This window comes from Chionomys nivalis, chromosome 19 (assembly GCF_950005125.1).
Source record: "Chionomys nivalis chromosome 19, mChiNiv1.1, whole genome shotgun sequence".
NCBI classification, from domain to species: Eukaryota; Metazoa; Chordata; class Mammalia; order Rodentia; family Cricetidae; genus Chionomys; species Chionomys nivalis.
This window is the reverse complement of record NC_080104.1, coordinates 21,868,605-21,885,843: the sequence shown is the minus strand read 5'-3', so window position 1 is coordinate 21,885,843 and position 17,239 is coordinate 21,868,605. Positions and strand designations below refer to the sequence as shown.

The window sequence follows — 17,239 nt, the reverse complement described above, 5'->3', positions numbered from 1 at the left end:
TAGAGACATTACCTTGTTCTCTATCTATAAACAGAAGTTTATAGAGCCACTTTGGAATACTGCATGTCAGTGTAAGAAATGATACACATTGGGAATTTAATTCTGACACTTGGGAGACAGAGTCAGGATGATTTATGAGCTCAAGGTAAGCCTGGTTTACATAGCAAATTCCATGACAGCTGTGACTACATAGGGAGATCCTCTCTCAAAAAAACAATCTAACAAGAGTCTATAAACATTTGTCCTTATACCCAAAGATAAGTACAGTCTTCACCCTCCACTGAGGAAGCTTCTCTTTACAACAGATGGAGACCACTACAGAAAACCATGACCAATCAAAATGCAGAGTTGTAGAGCCCAGTCCCAAAAGATTCATGCGCAAAATATTGCAGAACCTAAGGCTCAGGAAACATTGGGGAAGAGGAGGTGGGAAGACTTGTAAGAGCCACAGCATTATGGAATTTGCTGTGAGATTGTGTCTTCCAGTACAGTCGGAAGTCACCCATAACAAGTCTCAGCATCATGACTGCATGAACAAGGATGTCACTGACAAACATGCCAAAGGGGATGGGGGAAAGCTTAGGAGGTCTCAACTCCACACAAAGAACTCTAGGCAAACAGTAAAGCTGGGAGGGAAAGAGGTGGTCCTTCTCCGGGAAAAACACACCACTGACTGTCGAGGGTCAGGTGGTCAGCACCTAAGACTATGTACAAGTAACATCATATGGGCTGAAGAGGTTATACTTAGGAATACATACATATGTACAAATACAATAACAGTTAGTGACAGAAGAGGCCATGCATAAAGGAGAATGGAGAGGAGTATACCAGAAGGTCTGGAGGGAGGAAAGGGAAGGAAAAAAAAAACATTTCAATTAAATTACAATCTCAAAAATAAACAAAGGATAAAATAGTTCTTGTACCAGAAAAAAATTATACGTATCACTGTTGGAAGCTTTAGTTAACAGTTCTAATCCTGTGTTTGTTCCCCAAACAATTTAGAACAGGTTTCTAGCAGGTATTTGCACACCAATAATCAGACCAATAATCTATAGTAATAGCAAAATTCAGAAAGCACACTTCACAATAGCAAAACTGTGAAAGCTGCCCAGTGTCCATCAGTGAATGAGAGACAAGTGCAGTAGAGGCACAGGATGGGATGGCAGGCTGCTTGGGAAAGGACTGAAATCATGACATGCTATCCTATGAACGAACTAGGAGGACACGTGCTAATGAAATTAGCAGAAGCAAAAGTCTAAACACTGACTCCATCTACAGAAACTACCCAGAGAAGTGCAGTTCAAAGAGACAGCATATTAGAGGTTACACATCAGGTTACGAATATGCCAGGTTAAATATGTAATGATAAATACACGGTTAACAAATCAGAGTATTATCAAGGTAAAATATATTTACAAAAAACCATAATAACAGAAAAACTCAGTTTTCCTTCTTCTTGCTGCCCTTCATGTTTAGAGAGAAAGAAGCCAGAGTGTCCTTCCATGACAGGATGGCAATGATTCTTTGCAGGTCTTATGCAGAAAGTCACAACTGTTGTGAGTCTGAGTATAATTTCTGTGCCACATCCAGAAGACAGCATCCACACCTCACTCGTCCCTTTCTCCAGCTCTTACTCTTATTTCTTCCGATGATACCCATGTCCCATTTATGTCTGGGCATTTAAAAATCACTTATCTCAGTGCTGACAGCAGTTATAGGTCTCTGGACTCATTTCTGACCACTGCAAACAGAAAAGAGCCTCTTGGACCAAAGCTGACAACACCACTATCTATGGGCAGGGGAACAGTTATTTAGAAGGAACATTGACAGCTCCATCTTGTCCACTCACCAAAATGGCAACAACAACTTCTCTTCTAGGGCCCGTGGTCTCCCCAACCATGAGCTCTGACCAGGTTTACAGTATCAGAGCTGAGCATCAAATCCAACATAAAATGGAGCATACCCTTTAAAAGCCATTCTGCTATTGTACCAAGAGTCTATCTGGCCTAGCTACATGGCATTATTGCATACAGTGTCCATAACTGTTAAGATGCTAATCCTCTCCCCAAAACCTGCCTGGCACCTTCTGGTACGACGTGGGCTAGCTGTCATGGAGGAAGCTTCTATTTCTGATGCAATTTGATTTCTCTTTGTCTGAAGGCCTAGCCATGGACTGTCTCCAACAGAAGGGTGTCACCTCATTCCCATGGCATCTAACAACAGTGACAATTGCTTACACTGTTTTGGGAACACCCGTGGCCTCCCGCACCAACAACTTATTTGGTGGTATCCCATTCCCAGCACTGTGGTTTTCATTGAACAACCTTTGACTTCTGGGAAAAGCTTTATCCACCCACACAATACCTCGTTTTGTGTACGATATTTTGATCAACTTATCAAGTATCAGATCTCCTTAAGGGTCCTTTATATGCCATTAGTTTTGGTTGACCTTTCCCCTCCTTGAGCCCTCCCCACTTAGAATTTTCCACCCCTGGCAGTCCACCCTTCTACTTCCACATCACATGTGTCCTGCAACCTCTCTCTCTTAAAGAACTTTTCCTCTCTCTCATGGGTCCCTTTTTCTACATTCCTGGGTTCTACACACACTCCCATAGGAAGGTAGTATATAAAGTTAGAAGCTAGCATCCCCACGAGGGAGACCACACACGTTAGAAGCAAGCATATTCACACAGTGGCTTAACAATCTTGCTTCTTTTTTTTGGGGGGGGGTTTCGAGACAGGGTTTCTCTGTGGTTTTGGAGCCTGTCCTGGAACTAGCTCTTGTAGACCAGGCTGGTCTCGAACTCACAGAGATCCGCCTGCCTCTGCCTCCCGAGTGCTGGGATTAAAGGCGTGCGCCACCACCGCCCGGCCAATCTTGCTTCTTAAAACCTAAAACAAGGAAGAAAAGGAAGAGCAGCAGAGATGAAAACCGCAAAACCTGCACTGAGCTCTGGTCAGCAGCAGGAAACTGGTGAGAAAAGAATGAAGGGCACCGACGGAATACAAAAAGAGATGTTCATTAAAGAAAGCAGAAAATATAATGAGCAGCTTGGACAGGGTCTCTAGCTCTGATGGCTCGTGTCACAGGCTCCCTGTAAGACAGGACTGCAGCTCCTGGGAAGGCAGAAACTTCACGAACAGTCTCGCAGTGGAAGCAGATGCAGCTGGGGAGCTCTGTAGCATAACCAAAATGTCCCCAAACCGTCATCTGACCTTTTAAAACGACACTGGTATTTTCTTCTCTCAATGCCAAGTTTATTTAGAACAACAGGTCCACAGATGGAGTGGACTGAAATGCTCACTTCCAGAACTCACAGGGCAGCACCCCAGGGCCACTGAGAGAGTTGGGTTGCTTCAGCAATTGCATCGAGGTAGATCTGTGAGAGCTTCTCTGCTGGAGCCTCTCCAGGACTCCACTGTCCTGATTTCTGGGAAGGAGACGTCCAAAGAGGTAGGGAAGTCATCTTGTTTACCTGGTATGCCTCACTAATTCATTTACCCAGCATGCCTTGCGTCACTAATTTTTCACAGCACCTTGCACATGCACATCTCTATCAGCCCTGTAAGGAAGCCTAATGTTAGGGCTTTTGCAACCTCTTCCCTGCTCGGGGACACCATGAAAATTAAACAGCAGCGTGCACTGACTGCTCAGGCTGAGGTCGAGCACGTAGCTGCAAACACGCACATGGGTATTCATACAAGCGTATCCCCGAGGTTGCGGGAGTGGAGCACCTGCGTCAGCCAGACCTGGAGGTCACATTTGCTTGTTCACCCAGTATCCTTCCATCAGCCCATCGGGTTTTAAGGACTGGGCTGTGCTCCTTGAGAATGTACAAAGACTATCCAGGGATGATACAGGCTCCAGGAAGGGAGTAAACAGACTACCAGCCCTCGGTGTGCGCCGCTGCTCCCCTCAGGTTGACCCACTGGATTTGGGCAAGCTGTGCCCCTCCTCCCAGCCTTCACTTCCTGCAGGACGCCGTTCTCACCCATCCTGAGTTCTCCTAAATGCACTGTCTCTTGTGATAACAACCTCTCGGGCACCAGGCAAAGGTAATTAGAAATATGGCTGTCTTTGTTAAGAAAGTCGATGTCTCTAATGAATGGGTAACAAATCCTTTTGGGAGACAAGAAGTTTCTAATTACTCATTCAACCCAATTGAAGGAGATCTAGCCATCAATACATCACTGCAGAAGGGGTCACCGCATGTAATTTTTGGTATAAAGCTGAAGAATTAAGAAACTTGTGGAATAATTTTTCCTTGTAACTTCTCAAAGGTGGCTGACTAAAAGAAACATAATTTATACTGGATTCCACCCTTAGCACCACACACACACACACACACACACACACCTCTTCCCTCCAAATTGTATTAAAGCTGTGTTCACTAAGTGGATGTTTGGGGTATCACACTGGTACAGTGTTGATAACTCTATTGTATAAATACAAGTTTCACTCACAAATGTCGTTTTGGAAGAGGGAACCTCAATTGAGAAAACGTCCCCATCTGACTGGCCCACAGGCAAGCCTGTGGTGCATTCTCTTGATTGGTGATTGATGTGCAAGTGCCCAGCCCATTGTGTGTGGTACCAGCTCTGAAGCCGGAGTCCTGGGCATATGAGAACACAGGCTGAAGAAGCCATGCAAAGTAGACCAAAGACAGTGCTCCTCCTCGGTCTCTGGATCAGTTCCTCTCTCCAGGTTCCTGCCTTGAACTCCTGGCCTGACTTCTCTGGATGATGGACGCTGTAGTAAGATGGAACAAATTCTTCCCTCCCCCAGTTCATTTTGGTCATGCTATTTTATCATACCAGCTAAGAAACAGTCACGTCTCGTTTTCTCCCAGAATCCTTTGTATCTAAACCTCTTGTTCCTCTCCTTATTCTGGCACCATCCAAAGTTGTAAATATGAGGCCGGCTAATGCTGTTCCTCTTGGGTCTGGACTAATCAGGGAAAGCCAAGTACCTCTTTCTCCTCCTTTCATGGACATTTAGAAGCACGGTTCAGGTATCAGAAGCTGATGCTTGTGTCTAACCCATGGACACAGCACGTTTCTGGCATCTCCTTCAATGCCCCCTCCCCCAGTCCCGCCGGTCCCACCATAGGGGAAAGGTGGGGGTCCCGCCACAGGGGAAAGGTGGGGAAGGACTTATGTTTACAGCTGTGTGCACATCACTCACTACAGTCACCTGGGGCAGAATCCTCATTGATATATTGCAATCACAGAGTAGCGAACCCGAACTTGAACTTTGTGTTCCCCAAAGCCTACCTGTGATTCCCATTTACATCCTACTGGTCTTAAAAGTGTAAAAGCCCAACACTCAGCTGGCTCATAGCATGACTGGCAAACCATCCACTTTCATGACTATTAATATGGTGCCTTCCTGACACATGAATATTCATAGGCCCTTTGTAGCATGAAAGTTCTTAAGTTACTACTTAAGGGATTCAATTCAATCTTAACACAGATTTCCAAACTATCACCTGAATGCCATTTTGGGTGTAGGATTTTTTTCTTCTGGTATCAATTTTCTTTTCTGCAGTAATAAATTCATTCAGCTTTTAAGTCTCCTATAATTCGTTCAGTAAATATTTAATGAGCGTTTGTTACATGCTAGCACTGCTCTGAGCACTGGAGCTACAGAAGGAAATAAAAGAAAACCCCCACCTTTGTATTTTAGCTGGAGAAGCAGCCACAATACACTTATCTCATGATTTCAGGTAATGTTCATAGTGGATTGCTGCTTTCTTGGTACTGTTAGACATACCAATACTAGCCTATCAGTTGGGTGTAGAGACTTTTACACCAGTAGACCCAGCACTTGGGAGACCAGGCAGGAATAGAGAATTCAAGGCCTAGGCTACATATCAAGATTCAATATTAAAAGTAACAGTGATTTGTTATATATAAAAATATATACATATAAATATGACAATATCCATTTGTTTATCAATTTACTCTCTGTCTTACACAAGCTCTGTTGGAAAAGTTGATTTTCCTAGTGGGCATTCTGAAACAAGATGCGAAACAAAAGCTAAATAAAAAGTAAAGCATGCCCTCTGCACCCTGTGTATATTTTCAAGTTCTGGATTTGCACAAAAATGTAGCAGTTTCCAAGAAAAAGAAGATAATGGGCATGACTTAAATATTACTTGCAAACACTAACTGAAGACTTCTTTGCAGGACAGGTTTGGGCATAGATGCTAAATCTCATCCCAAAGAGAAGGACCATGCCTGGACATGCAGGCGATAAAAGCGTGGTTCCTAATCCTTCACTTGACCGCTCACCATGCCAGCCCTGGATATGACTGTGGCATCTGTCAGGCATCTGCATATTCCATATCTTACTTCCTCAGGATCGCAAATGTGGATCCATCTCTAGATAGCTCGTTCTCCCTGTGCCATCGTCCACAAGGTCCTTCATGCTTTAGGTCTCAGACGGTTGTCACTTCCTCAATTGCTTGTCCCACTATTAAGGACACTGGCTTTTCTCCCGACACACGCAGAGTGTGGCACATTTAGCACAGGCACACACTCAGTGAGAGTCTTCCCTGGGTGTAGCGCCTGGCGTTACAGTAGATGCTCTCTTCATTTGTGTCACGTTGCAGGGAAGGCGGGCTGACTTCTCATACTCAAATGTCGTCTGACTGTGATGCTGTTTAAGGTCGGGCACAGAGGAGGATCTTTAGAGAGCTGCAGTATTACTGCTAAGACATAACTTGCTTGATAACAAGTCTCAGTGTATGGGGGATGGCTGGCATCTAACACTTCCATTTTCATTATAGAGATGCAGATACAAGTCGGTCAACCACAGACACCATCTGTGATGCTGGCCCATGAGATTATAACAGGGCTGGAAAAAATCCCCATTGCCTGTCAACATCCACCAAGTGTGGCAGCGTAGGCCATTCCTCATGTGTTGGCGGCACCACAGGCATGTAGCATGACCATGCAGCCGGGACTCTAACAGTCCTGTCCTTCCATTGGTCTCTCCCTGTATCAATGGTAGGAAATGACTTCATCACTGTATGTGTATAGACTGTATTTTTTATTATTATGTTAGAGTGAAGTGCACTCAGAAGGTGACAGAAAAACCCACAGTCTTGTGCTGGATGAGCTCATGATCGCTCTGTCCTTGATTTACGTCAAGAGAAGACATAGGTCTGTAACATATAGGCCCATGTGAATTTCCCTCCATGACATTCGCACAATGACAGAACTGCACAGAACTCGGTTGTCTGGATGTGTCCCTACAATGACAGTCTTCAGTTCATCTGGACTAAACATAGCATTTAAATTCTTTTTCCTATTAATGGAGGAGATTGATATTTTAAAAGGAAAGAGAAAAACTACTGGGTTTGTTATTTGTGGGAAGGGACCAAACAACGCGACATTGGTGGAGATCATGACTTCTCCTTTCAGAGAAACCAGCTTGGAGGCTTTGGCTTTGATTTGCTTTTTCAAGCATACAAAAAGGCTCAACTCACGGTTCATTAATTTGGCTTTGAATTCAGGTATAGTCCTAATTCCAGAAGAACACAAATAAACCTATGAGCAAGGGAACAAGTAGGTGGGTCTGACCGAACTGCTCATCAGCAGCCCACAGCAGGCCACCAGGTACTTGCTGATGTGCACCGAAAGTTCCTATAAGTACATCTGTGTGCCCCCAAGACAGGGGCAGAAAAGGGTTTCCACTACCACATATCGAGCTCAGGCCCCACTTCCTCTCCTGTGCCAGCAGGAGACCAACATCCCTACTTGAAACAATTCAGTTACCACCCAGCCCTATGCCCTGAAGAGTCCAACACTGACTATGGTGATAAGACAGAAGCCTAGGAGATCAAGTTTTTTTTTGTATATACACACATACCTTACTATTTATCTTCAGAAGTGTGTGTGTGCTTGCTCACGCGTGCGCGCACACACATGCATGCATACATGTGGACCTGTGTGCTCAGGTGTGTGTGCAGTGTTTATGTGTGTTCAGGTATGTGTGTACAGTGCTTGTGTGTATGGATTCATGTTCATGTGTGCTCAGCTATGTATGTAGTACGTGTAGTGCATGCCCTCCCCCATGGCAGTGTGTGTGTGTCTGTGTGTGTGTCTGTGTACACGCTTAGGCCAGATGACAACCTTAAGTGTCGTCCATCTTGTTTTTTGTTTGTTGTTTCTGGAGACAAATCTCACCCTGACCTGAACCTCATAAGTAGGCTAGGCCGCCTAGCCAGTGAGGCTGGGGACGTGGGATTATAAACACACGGCACATGGATTGTGGGGCTCAAACTCAGGTCTGTGTGCTTTGAAGACAAGCAGTTTACTGACTGAGCCATCTCTCCAACTCTGGAGATCCTGAACTATTCACAAGAACGTACCATTTTAGAAATTCTGACTCTAGTTCACATACTAATGTAGCAATTTTCAACTGACTTGAAAACAAATCTCCAGAATCAAATGGTTCGCAAGTTAGAGACAGGGAGGGAGAATATGGGATAGTTCTGAGATCAGATGAGAGGGTGCCGCGAGTTTGGGATTTGTGGGCTGAAATAGGTAACGTTTCAGTCGAGAAAGTTCACAGCATATATAGTACAACATGGCAAGTCTAGATAATGACATTACATATTTTAAAATTGGAGACTATAATATTGTCACTATAAAGACTACGTGAGGTGACTGCTAGCTAACGTTCTCTAGGCCGTCTAAAGTATATGCTGTATCAATGTTGCACACATGTCTATAATTCTTGTCAACTTAAACCAAACAGTGAAAAAGAGGTGCAAAGTGGGGCTGGAATAGATCTCAGGGGTCAAATATCTGCCTGGAAAGAATGAGGACTTGAATATAGTCCCCAGTATTGCATCATAGAGTGTAAAAGACAATATTCAAGAGTTGATGTAGTCAAGAAGGAAGAGCAAGCATGGCAGAGACAGCCAGCATCTCAGAGACTGTTGATACAATGTTTTCCTTACTTTCAAAAGTCATGTTTCACACAGCTGTGCATACGAAATGGGAGCTTCCAGGTAGCCAGTGGTTCAGGCTAGACCAGGGTACTCAGATTCATATTCTTATCCTGCATCTACCAGTTATATGACCTTTGCATGGCACCGAAGTGAAATTGCATTAGCTTAAATTCCCTTTACTCGTCAAAAGCCTGCCTTTCTATTTAAACACAGAGGTGAGGGGATGCTACCTCAGCAGGCACAGTGAGCCTGAGTTACTGTAAGTGAAGCTCCAAGGGCGGGGTCAGTGAGAGGACGGCTCAGTGAGTAAAGGTGATTCCCATCAAAGCTGGTCACCTGACTTTGATCCCTGGTGGAAGGAGAGGACCAAGGCTTGAAAGCTGTCTTCTGATCGTGGCTGTAGTGTCTGACATTTCCAGGAGACACAGTCTCACAGCTCCCTCCTGGTCCCTCTGGCTCTTTCTGCTTCCCTGTTCAGCAATGATCCCTGAGGCTTCGGTGGTGCGGGAGTTGTAGTGCAGATGTATCACCTGGGACTGGGTTCCACAGCTCTGCATTTTGTTGGCTGTGGTTTTCCATAATGGTCTAGAGACTATTTTTGACACTTATTTAAAACTGTATGAAAAACATAGCAAGCACGACTGAGAAAACAATTATGGTTTTCCTTCTGCAAATCGGAAAAGCATTCTATGGGCTGTTGTAACATTTTTCCTTATGTTTTAGGAGAGAATCTGAGAACCATACAGAACCTAAATATCATGCTTCAATGGCCCTGTGAATCAAACATACAATAATGAGCTTCCTTATCAGCTTGCAAAATATCCTAGAGTCAGAAAGGTTTCAATAGCTACGGCCCGGCAGTACCGAATCCTGTGACATGCACTCACACACCTTGAACACCACCTGCGGTGGCTAAATGAGACCGTCGACTTTTGTTCTGTTTGCGTTTTTCAGCCTGTCTTAAAAGCAATTACTATCCTATTTCTGTTCACACAAGAGAAAATTTACCAGCTCGTAATTGAGAGGCAAGTGGAACAGACAGGAAAACGCAGCCACCTACTCTGGTTTCCAAGAAGCTGCAAACAACAACCTAAATGTTTCGAAGACACACATCCGTCACACCAAATGATACTCCGGGCATGCCTTCATGCCTATTCATGACAGACTCATCAGTGAAAAGTAGGGCGGAGAGAAGAAGAATGGTAGCAAAACACAACGGGAAGAGGCATGTCGGTAATGTCTTCTAAACCCAAATTATTATTTCTGGCCCATTAAAACCTCAAAATCCAAATGGAGGCCACTGGTCTCTGAGGAAAACTATCAAAGCAGAACCATAATTCAAGTAATGTACACCCAGGGAGCATGAAGAAAACCTCAAGATTTAACATTCAGAAGACTGACTGCAGTTTACAGTAACTAAAAAATAGAAGGATGAAATCAAGTTGTATCAGTCTGATGGCCTATTACTACACTCTCAGAGGGGAAGACATACCATCCAAGGGGTATGCTCTGGGTAGCCTTTCTGGGCTACACCTATGAGAAGCTTCTAGGCTTCCTTGTGAAGACTCTCCTAAGCTAGGCAATTAGGTCAGGGTAAAAAAGAAAGAGAAAACCAGACCCTCTCTCAGGATGTGCTTAGTGCCTCCTGGGAGGGGCTGCCAACTCTGTAACCCCAAAAGTCTTTGGGGTTATGATTCCAGCCAATAACTTGCAGAAGGGAACACAGGAATGCTTTAGAAAGCAATAATACTATGGAATTAAATGCCCTCACTTTGTCTGCCTAGCACACGAATAGGTAACAGCAACCAGAGAGAAATCCCAGCCAGGGACTTCTCCACTTTTCAGTCCTTGCTTGCTGAAAACACCTCCCACCTCCCACACCATCTCTTTAACTGACTCCCGCGCCGCTTGAATATCTTAGTTGGTTTCATCTTCCTGTCTCATCTCATTAAAGTTAAATTTTTTTGAGTTTTTGTTTTTTTTTTTTGCTTGGAAAGTGCTATTTTTTTTTTTAACCTTTTCAATCCTATTGATCTCCAAAGGTGAAAACACAGTCAGCCGAAGAGCATCACTTTAAGCTTGGGAAAGCCTTGAGGAACAGACATCTGATCGATAGTGTTATTGAAAATATGACCAGGTATAAAGTCCCATTTATCTGCACTTGTGGCTTTTATTAAAGCAGCCTAAATCCTTTGCAAATAAGCTTTTTCAGAAAGCTTGATCAATGCAGACAGGCAGGCAGGATTACCAGTGACCCATCATGCAAAACAAAACTTGTCCATGTCCACAGGGAGAACTGGAGGAGTTGAGGTGTTTGAAACCGGCAAAGACCCCACTACTTCCTCCTTGCTTACTTAGACAGCTTCCAAGGCTGTGGCTCACACTCAGCTTCATTTGCAGATGGGTTTGACTGTGCACACGAGATCGTTCAGTGCCAATATTTCCTCCCTGTCATCATGGCTCAGTTGAAAAGGAAAGTTGAAAATTAGCTATACAGGAGGGGAAAAAACCCATGGTATTCCAGTTACCAGGGAGGAATAATTAAATGCAGATTGCCTGTTGCATCTTTAATTTAATTTGGAGGCCTTTCATCCTTCACTTTCCTTCATTTGCAGCCAATTCTTGGCGAGCTAATTTGTACCTGGTTCATTTTCCTCCTTTTATCTTATCTGTTTTTCTTTTTTTTCTCACCAACCGTGGAGATTAGAAGCTCTATGAACAAAAACGACAAAGCCTGGCTTGGGACATTCTTTCCTTACATGATATGAATTACTTAAAGTGAATTTGTGCATATTCTCAACATAAAGGGTTGAGATCTAGGACTCCACTCTGTAGCCTCCGTCCCTTTCCCCCCGAGGAACTACAGTGTTGGAGTTTATAGACTTCTCTATTTTCTCCAAGGGAACGCTGTCTAGACTGTAGTCCACACAGAATCATTAATTCCAGAAGGGGTGCAGAGTGAGTCACCCCACCAATGAAATCAAGAACTTAGAGGGAAACACATGTCAAATTCTAGAAAGAATCCAAGAGGATGCGCAAGCCTCACTAATCAAGTTGAGTGTCATGTAAGGAAAACAGGATTGTAATAAGAAGATGAAATATGAAACTCACATCAATAATTTAAAGAAGCCTAATCTGTAAAAAAAAAAAATACACCTGGGAGGAGGGAATTGGGGCAGTGCTGGGGAAAGGTGCTTGCTCTAAACTGCTGTCTGAGACAGAGGTTCAGGAGATAGTGTGTCCTGCATCTTATACTGAAAAAAAAAATACCTGTCATACATATCCATAAAAAGTTACATGTGGTCTGAAAATATCTATTCTGAGTATTACACTATTTCTAGTTGTGTGAAATGTTACTACCTTAAAAGTTTCACTTGCTTTTTTAAAAAAAATGATTTTTCTTTGTCAATACATTTTTTTTCCCCTCCCTACTTGGTCCTCTTCCCCTTATCAGTCCTCAGTCGCCCTCCACAGACTGATGGAAAAAAATCCACTGATTTTTCTTCCCCTCTTTAATAGGCTCCGCACAAGCCTCCCTTTCAGCAGGGGAAGTCCCAAAGGAAGACTGTATCTGAATTGTTTCCCTGCCTGTGTGTGCCAACTTCTCTACTCCTCTGGCACCTCCTGCCAGCAAGCTGAACACCGGATAAAGGCAGTCTTCCCCCTTTCCAGTTTAGCCCCCTCAAATGTTAATTAACAGCAATGTGCACCATTTTTCTTAAGACCACACATCATAGGTAAAGCAACTTTGGAGATGGGCAATAAAGAAGACTTGGCTTAAAAATAAACAAGCATTCAGAGTTAAAGGTCTTTGCTTCAAAGCACAAGTTCTCCTTTTAGTGGAAAGAACAGGGAAACCACTCATCTTCAAAATAAAAGCCCAACTTTAAAACAATCATTTGGTAGCTCTAATCATGGGTATAATAAAAGCCATGCTACACACTAAACCAAGCTTATTTCTCTGGGGAAACATGAAAACCAAGTCCCATGGAATGAGAGAATGGGGAGCAATTACTGCTTCTTTTATTCAAGGAGAGGGTAGAAATGAAGGTGGCAACTAACTTTGTAAAAACAGATTTTTGAAAACCGCATAGACAAAAATTAAACAGAAAGGGTATAGCCACTGTCCTGAGGCCAAGACAGCCACCTGACATTGGGTGACAGAATGGAGGTGGGGGTCATCTGCTTGCTGGATACACAGATTGTTTTATGAACCCAGTATCCTGCCCAGTCCCGAACGTCCAGTTTCCTAAGGGAATGGAGGAGCTGGGGAAATCTTTAGGAGACTGAATGCAAAGGACTTTCAGGTGGAGAATTACAGTCCCGTGGTGCAAAGAAATCAAGATTTCATTCAGCTGTAACTAAGTGTTGGGAAGAAAAAAGAAAGGACAAGAGCTCTAGCTCATTTTCCTTCATAGACCCACAGCATTATCACAGATCAGCCTCAAGAAAGACCACCTGCTCCGCCGCTGCTGCGCACACGCAGGTGGCCTGGCAGACAACATTGGCCACTTCAGCAGCAGGGGGCGGCTGGTGTTCAGGATCTACCTCAGAGAACGCTAGGCAGCATTCGCTCCAAGCAAGAGTGGCCAGACAAACTCCAAGCCAGAGAGGTCTCACAGAATGATCTAGAAAAGGGGCCAGGCAGACCAGCCCCACCCCCAATATGTGAGTATTTGCTCTAAGGATTAATTTAGCACCAGGGGGCTGGCTGACTGTACCAGAAGAGATTGGTTCCTAAACTAAGTTGTTAGTACCCCATTTCTACACGTTTCTCAACTCAGAATCACCTGTAGGCACTGTTAAAACCTACAAGTTAATCAAGCCCAGCTCCAGGTTTGGGCTCCATCCAGTTGTACAAATCACCTGTGCTAGTTACTGGGTCCAGTCGCGGACAGGGCAAGATATCCAAAGGCCAACTCTTGCCCCCTGGACCACAAAGCCCCTTCTCCACCCATGACAACCAGAAGAGGAGGCTGCTCCACGCTGAGTCCGGGATGTGTGCACGGAGGACTGAGAACTCAAAAGTGTACACGAAACACAAAGGGGATGCAGCCCCTGGAGCCCCACCGCCCCTGTCCCCCCAGCGGGGGGCCGGACCACTACCTCCTGGAAGAGCTCCAGACTGTAGGTGTTGTCGTCGTCGGCGAAGAAGAGCACTCCGGGCTGCGCGCTCTGGTGCTGGTGCCTCTGGCGCAGCCAGGCGAGGCCTGCGTTGCGCTGTTCGGTGGCGCGCGGCAGCCAAGGTCGCTTGTAGCGCCGCGGCGTGGGCACGTGTAGGTGCGTGTTGGGCAACCCGGCCCGCGCTAGGAAGCTGCTCACCAGCTCGCTGCGTGTGGCTCGATCCTCCACCAGGATCCAGTGCAGCTGCGCCACCTGGCGGAACGTGTTGGCCAGGCGGGTCAGCTCGGCTTTCTGCACCGGGCGACTGTAGGTGGGCGTGATGGCATAGATGGTGGGCAACCGCGGCTCGGGCTGCAGCGGAGACCGGGACTCGTTGCGCTTCTCGGCAGCGTCACGCCCTAGGCTGCTCCGTCGGAGCGGGACTCGGGAGCCCCCGCAGCCCACTGTGTGGGGAGAGAAGTAGGGACGCGAAGTGAGTTGGGGCGCGGGCCTGCGGGGATCCACGTCCAGCATGATGATGACGATCAGGATCCAGGGCAGGAGGATAAAGAAGCGGCTGCACAGCGCCGACTTCATGGTGCGCGCTCCCCAGCGTCTAGGGCACCCCCAACACTCCCAAGAAGGACTAGCCTCGGTGTAGGAGGGACCTCGGTGTGCGGCTCGGACGGCGGCGTCAGCAGTTAGGGAGCAGCGGTAGGCGCGCTCTCCCTCCAGCCCGGGGCGTTGCGGGGACCTAGGCGTGCGGGTCGGCGCAGATTCCGGTTAATCTGGAACTCTAGGCGGTGCAGGGGGACGGGCTGGAGCTGTGGGTCACTCTGGTTGAAGTCGGCGGGAATCTGGACGCGGTCCAGCAGCGCTCTGCCCGCCCCGGAGTTGTGCCGAGTGCGAGCGAGGCGGTGGTCTCCGCTGCGCTCTTCCTAGAGTGCGAGCCTGGAACCTGCGAGCCGGTGTGCTAGCCGCTCCCGTCCCACACCTCTGCTGGCAAAGGAGCTCCGGATGTCGGCCTCGGCGAGCGCTCTGGGACCCTTTTGGAGGCGGCGACAGATGATGCGAGGGGCTTTCCTCCGTCACATGTCGGTCAGTGCAGCTGCGATCCTGAGTGGACACCGAGGATGCTGCTCCCCTAGCTCCGTTCGCGCTCCGCGGCAGAAACCTGCGCTCGCGCCCCTAGCTTTCTTCTCGGAACCTCTCCCGGCTCCAGACAGCAAGATCCCAAAGCAGGGAAAGAAAGAAAAAGCGAGGGGGCGGGGGCGCTGCAGACTCCAGCGTCCTCCCAGTGCTCCTGTGGGAAGATAGCAGCGCTGCTACTGGCGGAGAGGGGCTGCGGGGCGGAGGCGGGAAGGGCCCAAGCTCTCTGCGGGGTCTGAGCTGGTGCTCCCCACGGCCAGAGGCGGCAGGAAGGAGGATGGTCCCCGTGGGGCTGCGCGACCTCTGCCTGTAGGGGATGCTGTTCTCAGATCGCTCAGAGGGCTCAGCTCTCGGGAATGCTGCAGGGTCTTTGGTGATCAGCCAAAGAAATCCATTCACGTGCGAACAACTCCAGAGACCTTAAGAGGGGAGAGGGAGGAAAGAGGCGGAGGAGGCAAAACGGTCCCTTCCCAGGCTCCCAGCTTGTGGGGTTGGTGTACAGAATCTCGGCAACAAAAACCGCTTTTCATGAAAGGGAGAAATCAGCAGAAACCCACGGAGATGGAGGGGTTCCGCACACAGGTATTTGGCATGTGTGGCAGCCCATTGCAATGAATCAATTCGAACTGGCGCTGCCCGGCCACAGTTGGATCTCGGGAAGAAATTTCTGGAAACTCCAGCTGAGTAGGTTTAACTTATTTTTCTTCATGTTGGAGCCCTCCGTGTTTGCAGTCTTAGGAATTATTCCTCGTGATCCTCCCTAGGATCCTTTGAAGGAGGCCTTGGAAGTGGTGTCACCTTCATTTTCTGCATGAGGGAGTGGACGATGAAGACTTAAAGGGTTGCCGAGGTCAGCGGTAATTGGCAGAGTGGAAACAGAACGCAGGTGCCCTGGCTATAACCCTCCACTTCCTCAGCGCACACCTGGTTAGCACCGCCTGGTTACAAGTGACGGCTCTTCCTAGATGGAAGATGTGCCATCAAATCAAGCCTGTCCGAGGATGACAAGCGGAGCCATGACAGTGACTGGAAGACACTCTCAACTGTTGAGGATCTCTTAGCTGAACCCCAGGCTGTCCTTATGGGGGGTAGATGCTCCATCCCATCTCTCTCCTCTTCACGTAGCTCCCAGGGTCTGGCATAGCATGGCTGTGAGTTTTCAGAAAGACCCTCTTAGATTGCCGAAAACTAGGAGCGACTTTTCAAACATTTCCCCTTGCCCCACAACCCAAGTAAGTCCTACCCTTCGGTTCCACCTTCCCTGTGTCCTCCAGAACCCCAAACTATCCCTAGTGATGAGCCCAAACCCTGAAAACATTGATCCCATTCCATTCCCTGCCCTGTTCTACCATCAGGAGGGAGAGGGAAGGGAGGGAAGCTGCTACAAGCTTTCCTTAAAGTCGTGAAGGTCACACACAAATCTACCGGATCCCGTCCCCTTACCAAAGTAGTTGCTGAAACCTTCCTTATTCTTTTGGACATTTTAAATGTGGTTGAAAAGAATTGCCTTGTGATAGCGGTAGTAAAACTCAGTGGTTAGTGAGTCATGTTGAAAGCATAGCTAACCTTTGTTAGTAGGGATATCTTTGTTAGTTTCACTATACCATAAAACCTCTTCTGAATTGTGTTTGCTCCAGAACAGGGCTAGTCAAAGCCAGTACACTTTAGCAGTCAACCAAACATGAAAATTAACGAGAGATGTTAGCTAGCATATAGAATCCATGGATATCAAACCATACCTAAGACACATTCGAGGACTGTCATTCTGTCCTTTCCCGTTGCCCGTGTCTTACGGTTACTATTGCTGTGATGAAACAAGGTGGAGAGGAAAGTGGCTTATACTTCCACATCCTGGTCCATCATTAAAGGAGGCCAGGACAGGAACTCAAACAGGGCAGGAACCTGGAGGCAGGAGCTGATGCAGAGGCCATGGCGGGGTGCTGCTTACTGGCTTGCACATCATGACTTACTCAGCCTTTGTTAGAGATCCAGGTGCCACTCACAATGGGCAGTGGCCTCCTCTA

General features: G+C 46.7%; 1 protein-coding gene across 1 annotated transcript in view; it reads right to left on the bottom strand.

The window, feature by feature from the left end:
* The window catches only part of B3gat2 (beta-1,3-glucuronyltransferase 2), a 77,246-nt gene extending 61,498 nt beyond the window's left edge, over positions 1-15,748 (bottom strand). The window contains exon 1 of the mRNA XM_057794765.1: positions 14,070-15,748. Within this exon, the coding sequence (XP_057650748.1) occupies positions 14,070-14,663 (594 nt within the window). The 5' untranslated portion in view covers positions 14,664-15,748. The remainder of the gene's footprint in view (positions 1-14,069) is intronic.
* Between the last annotated feature and the right edge of the window lie 1,491 nt (positions 15,749-17,239).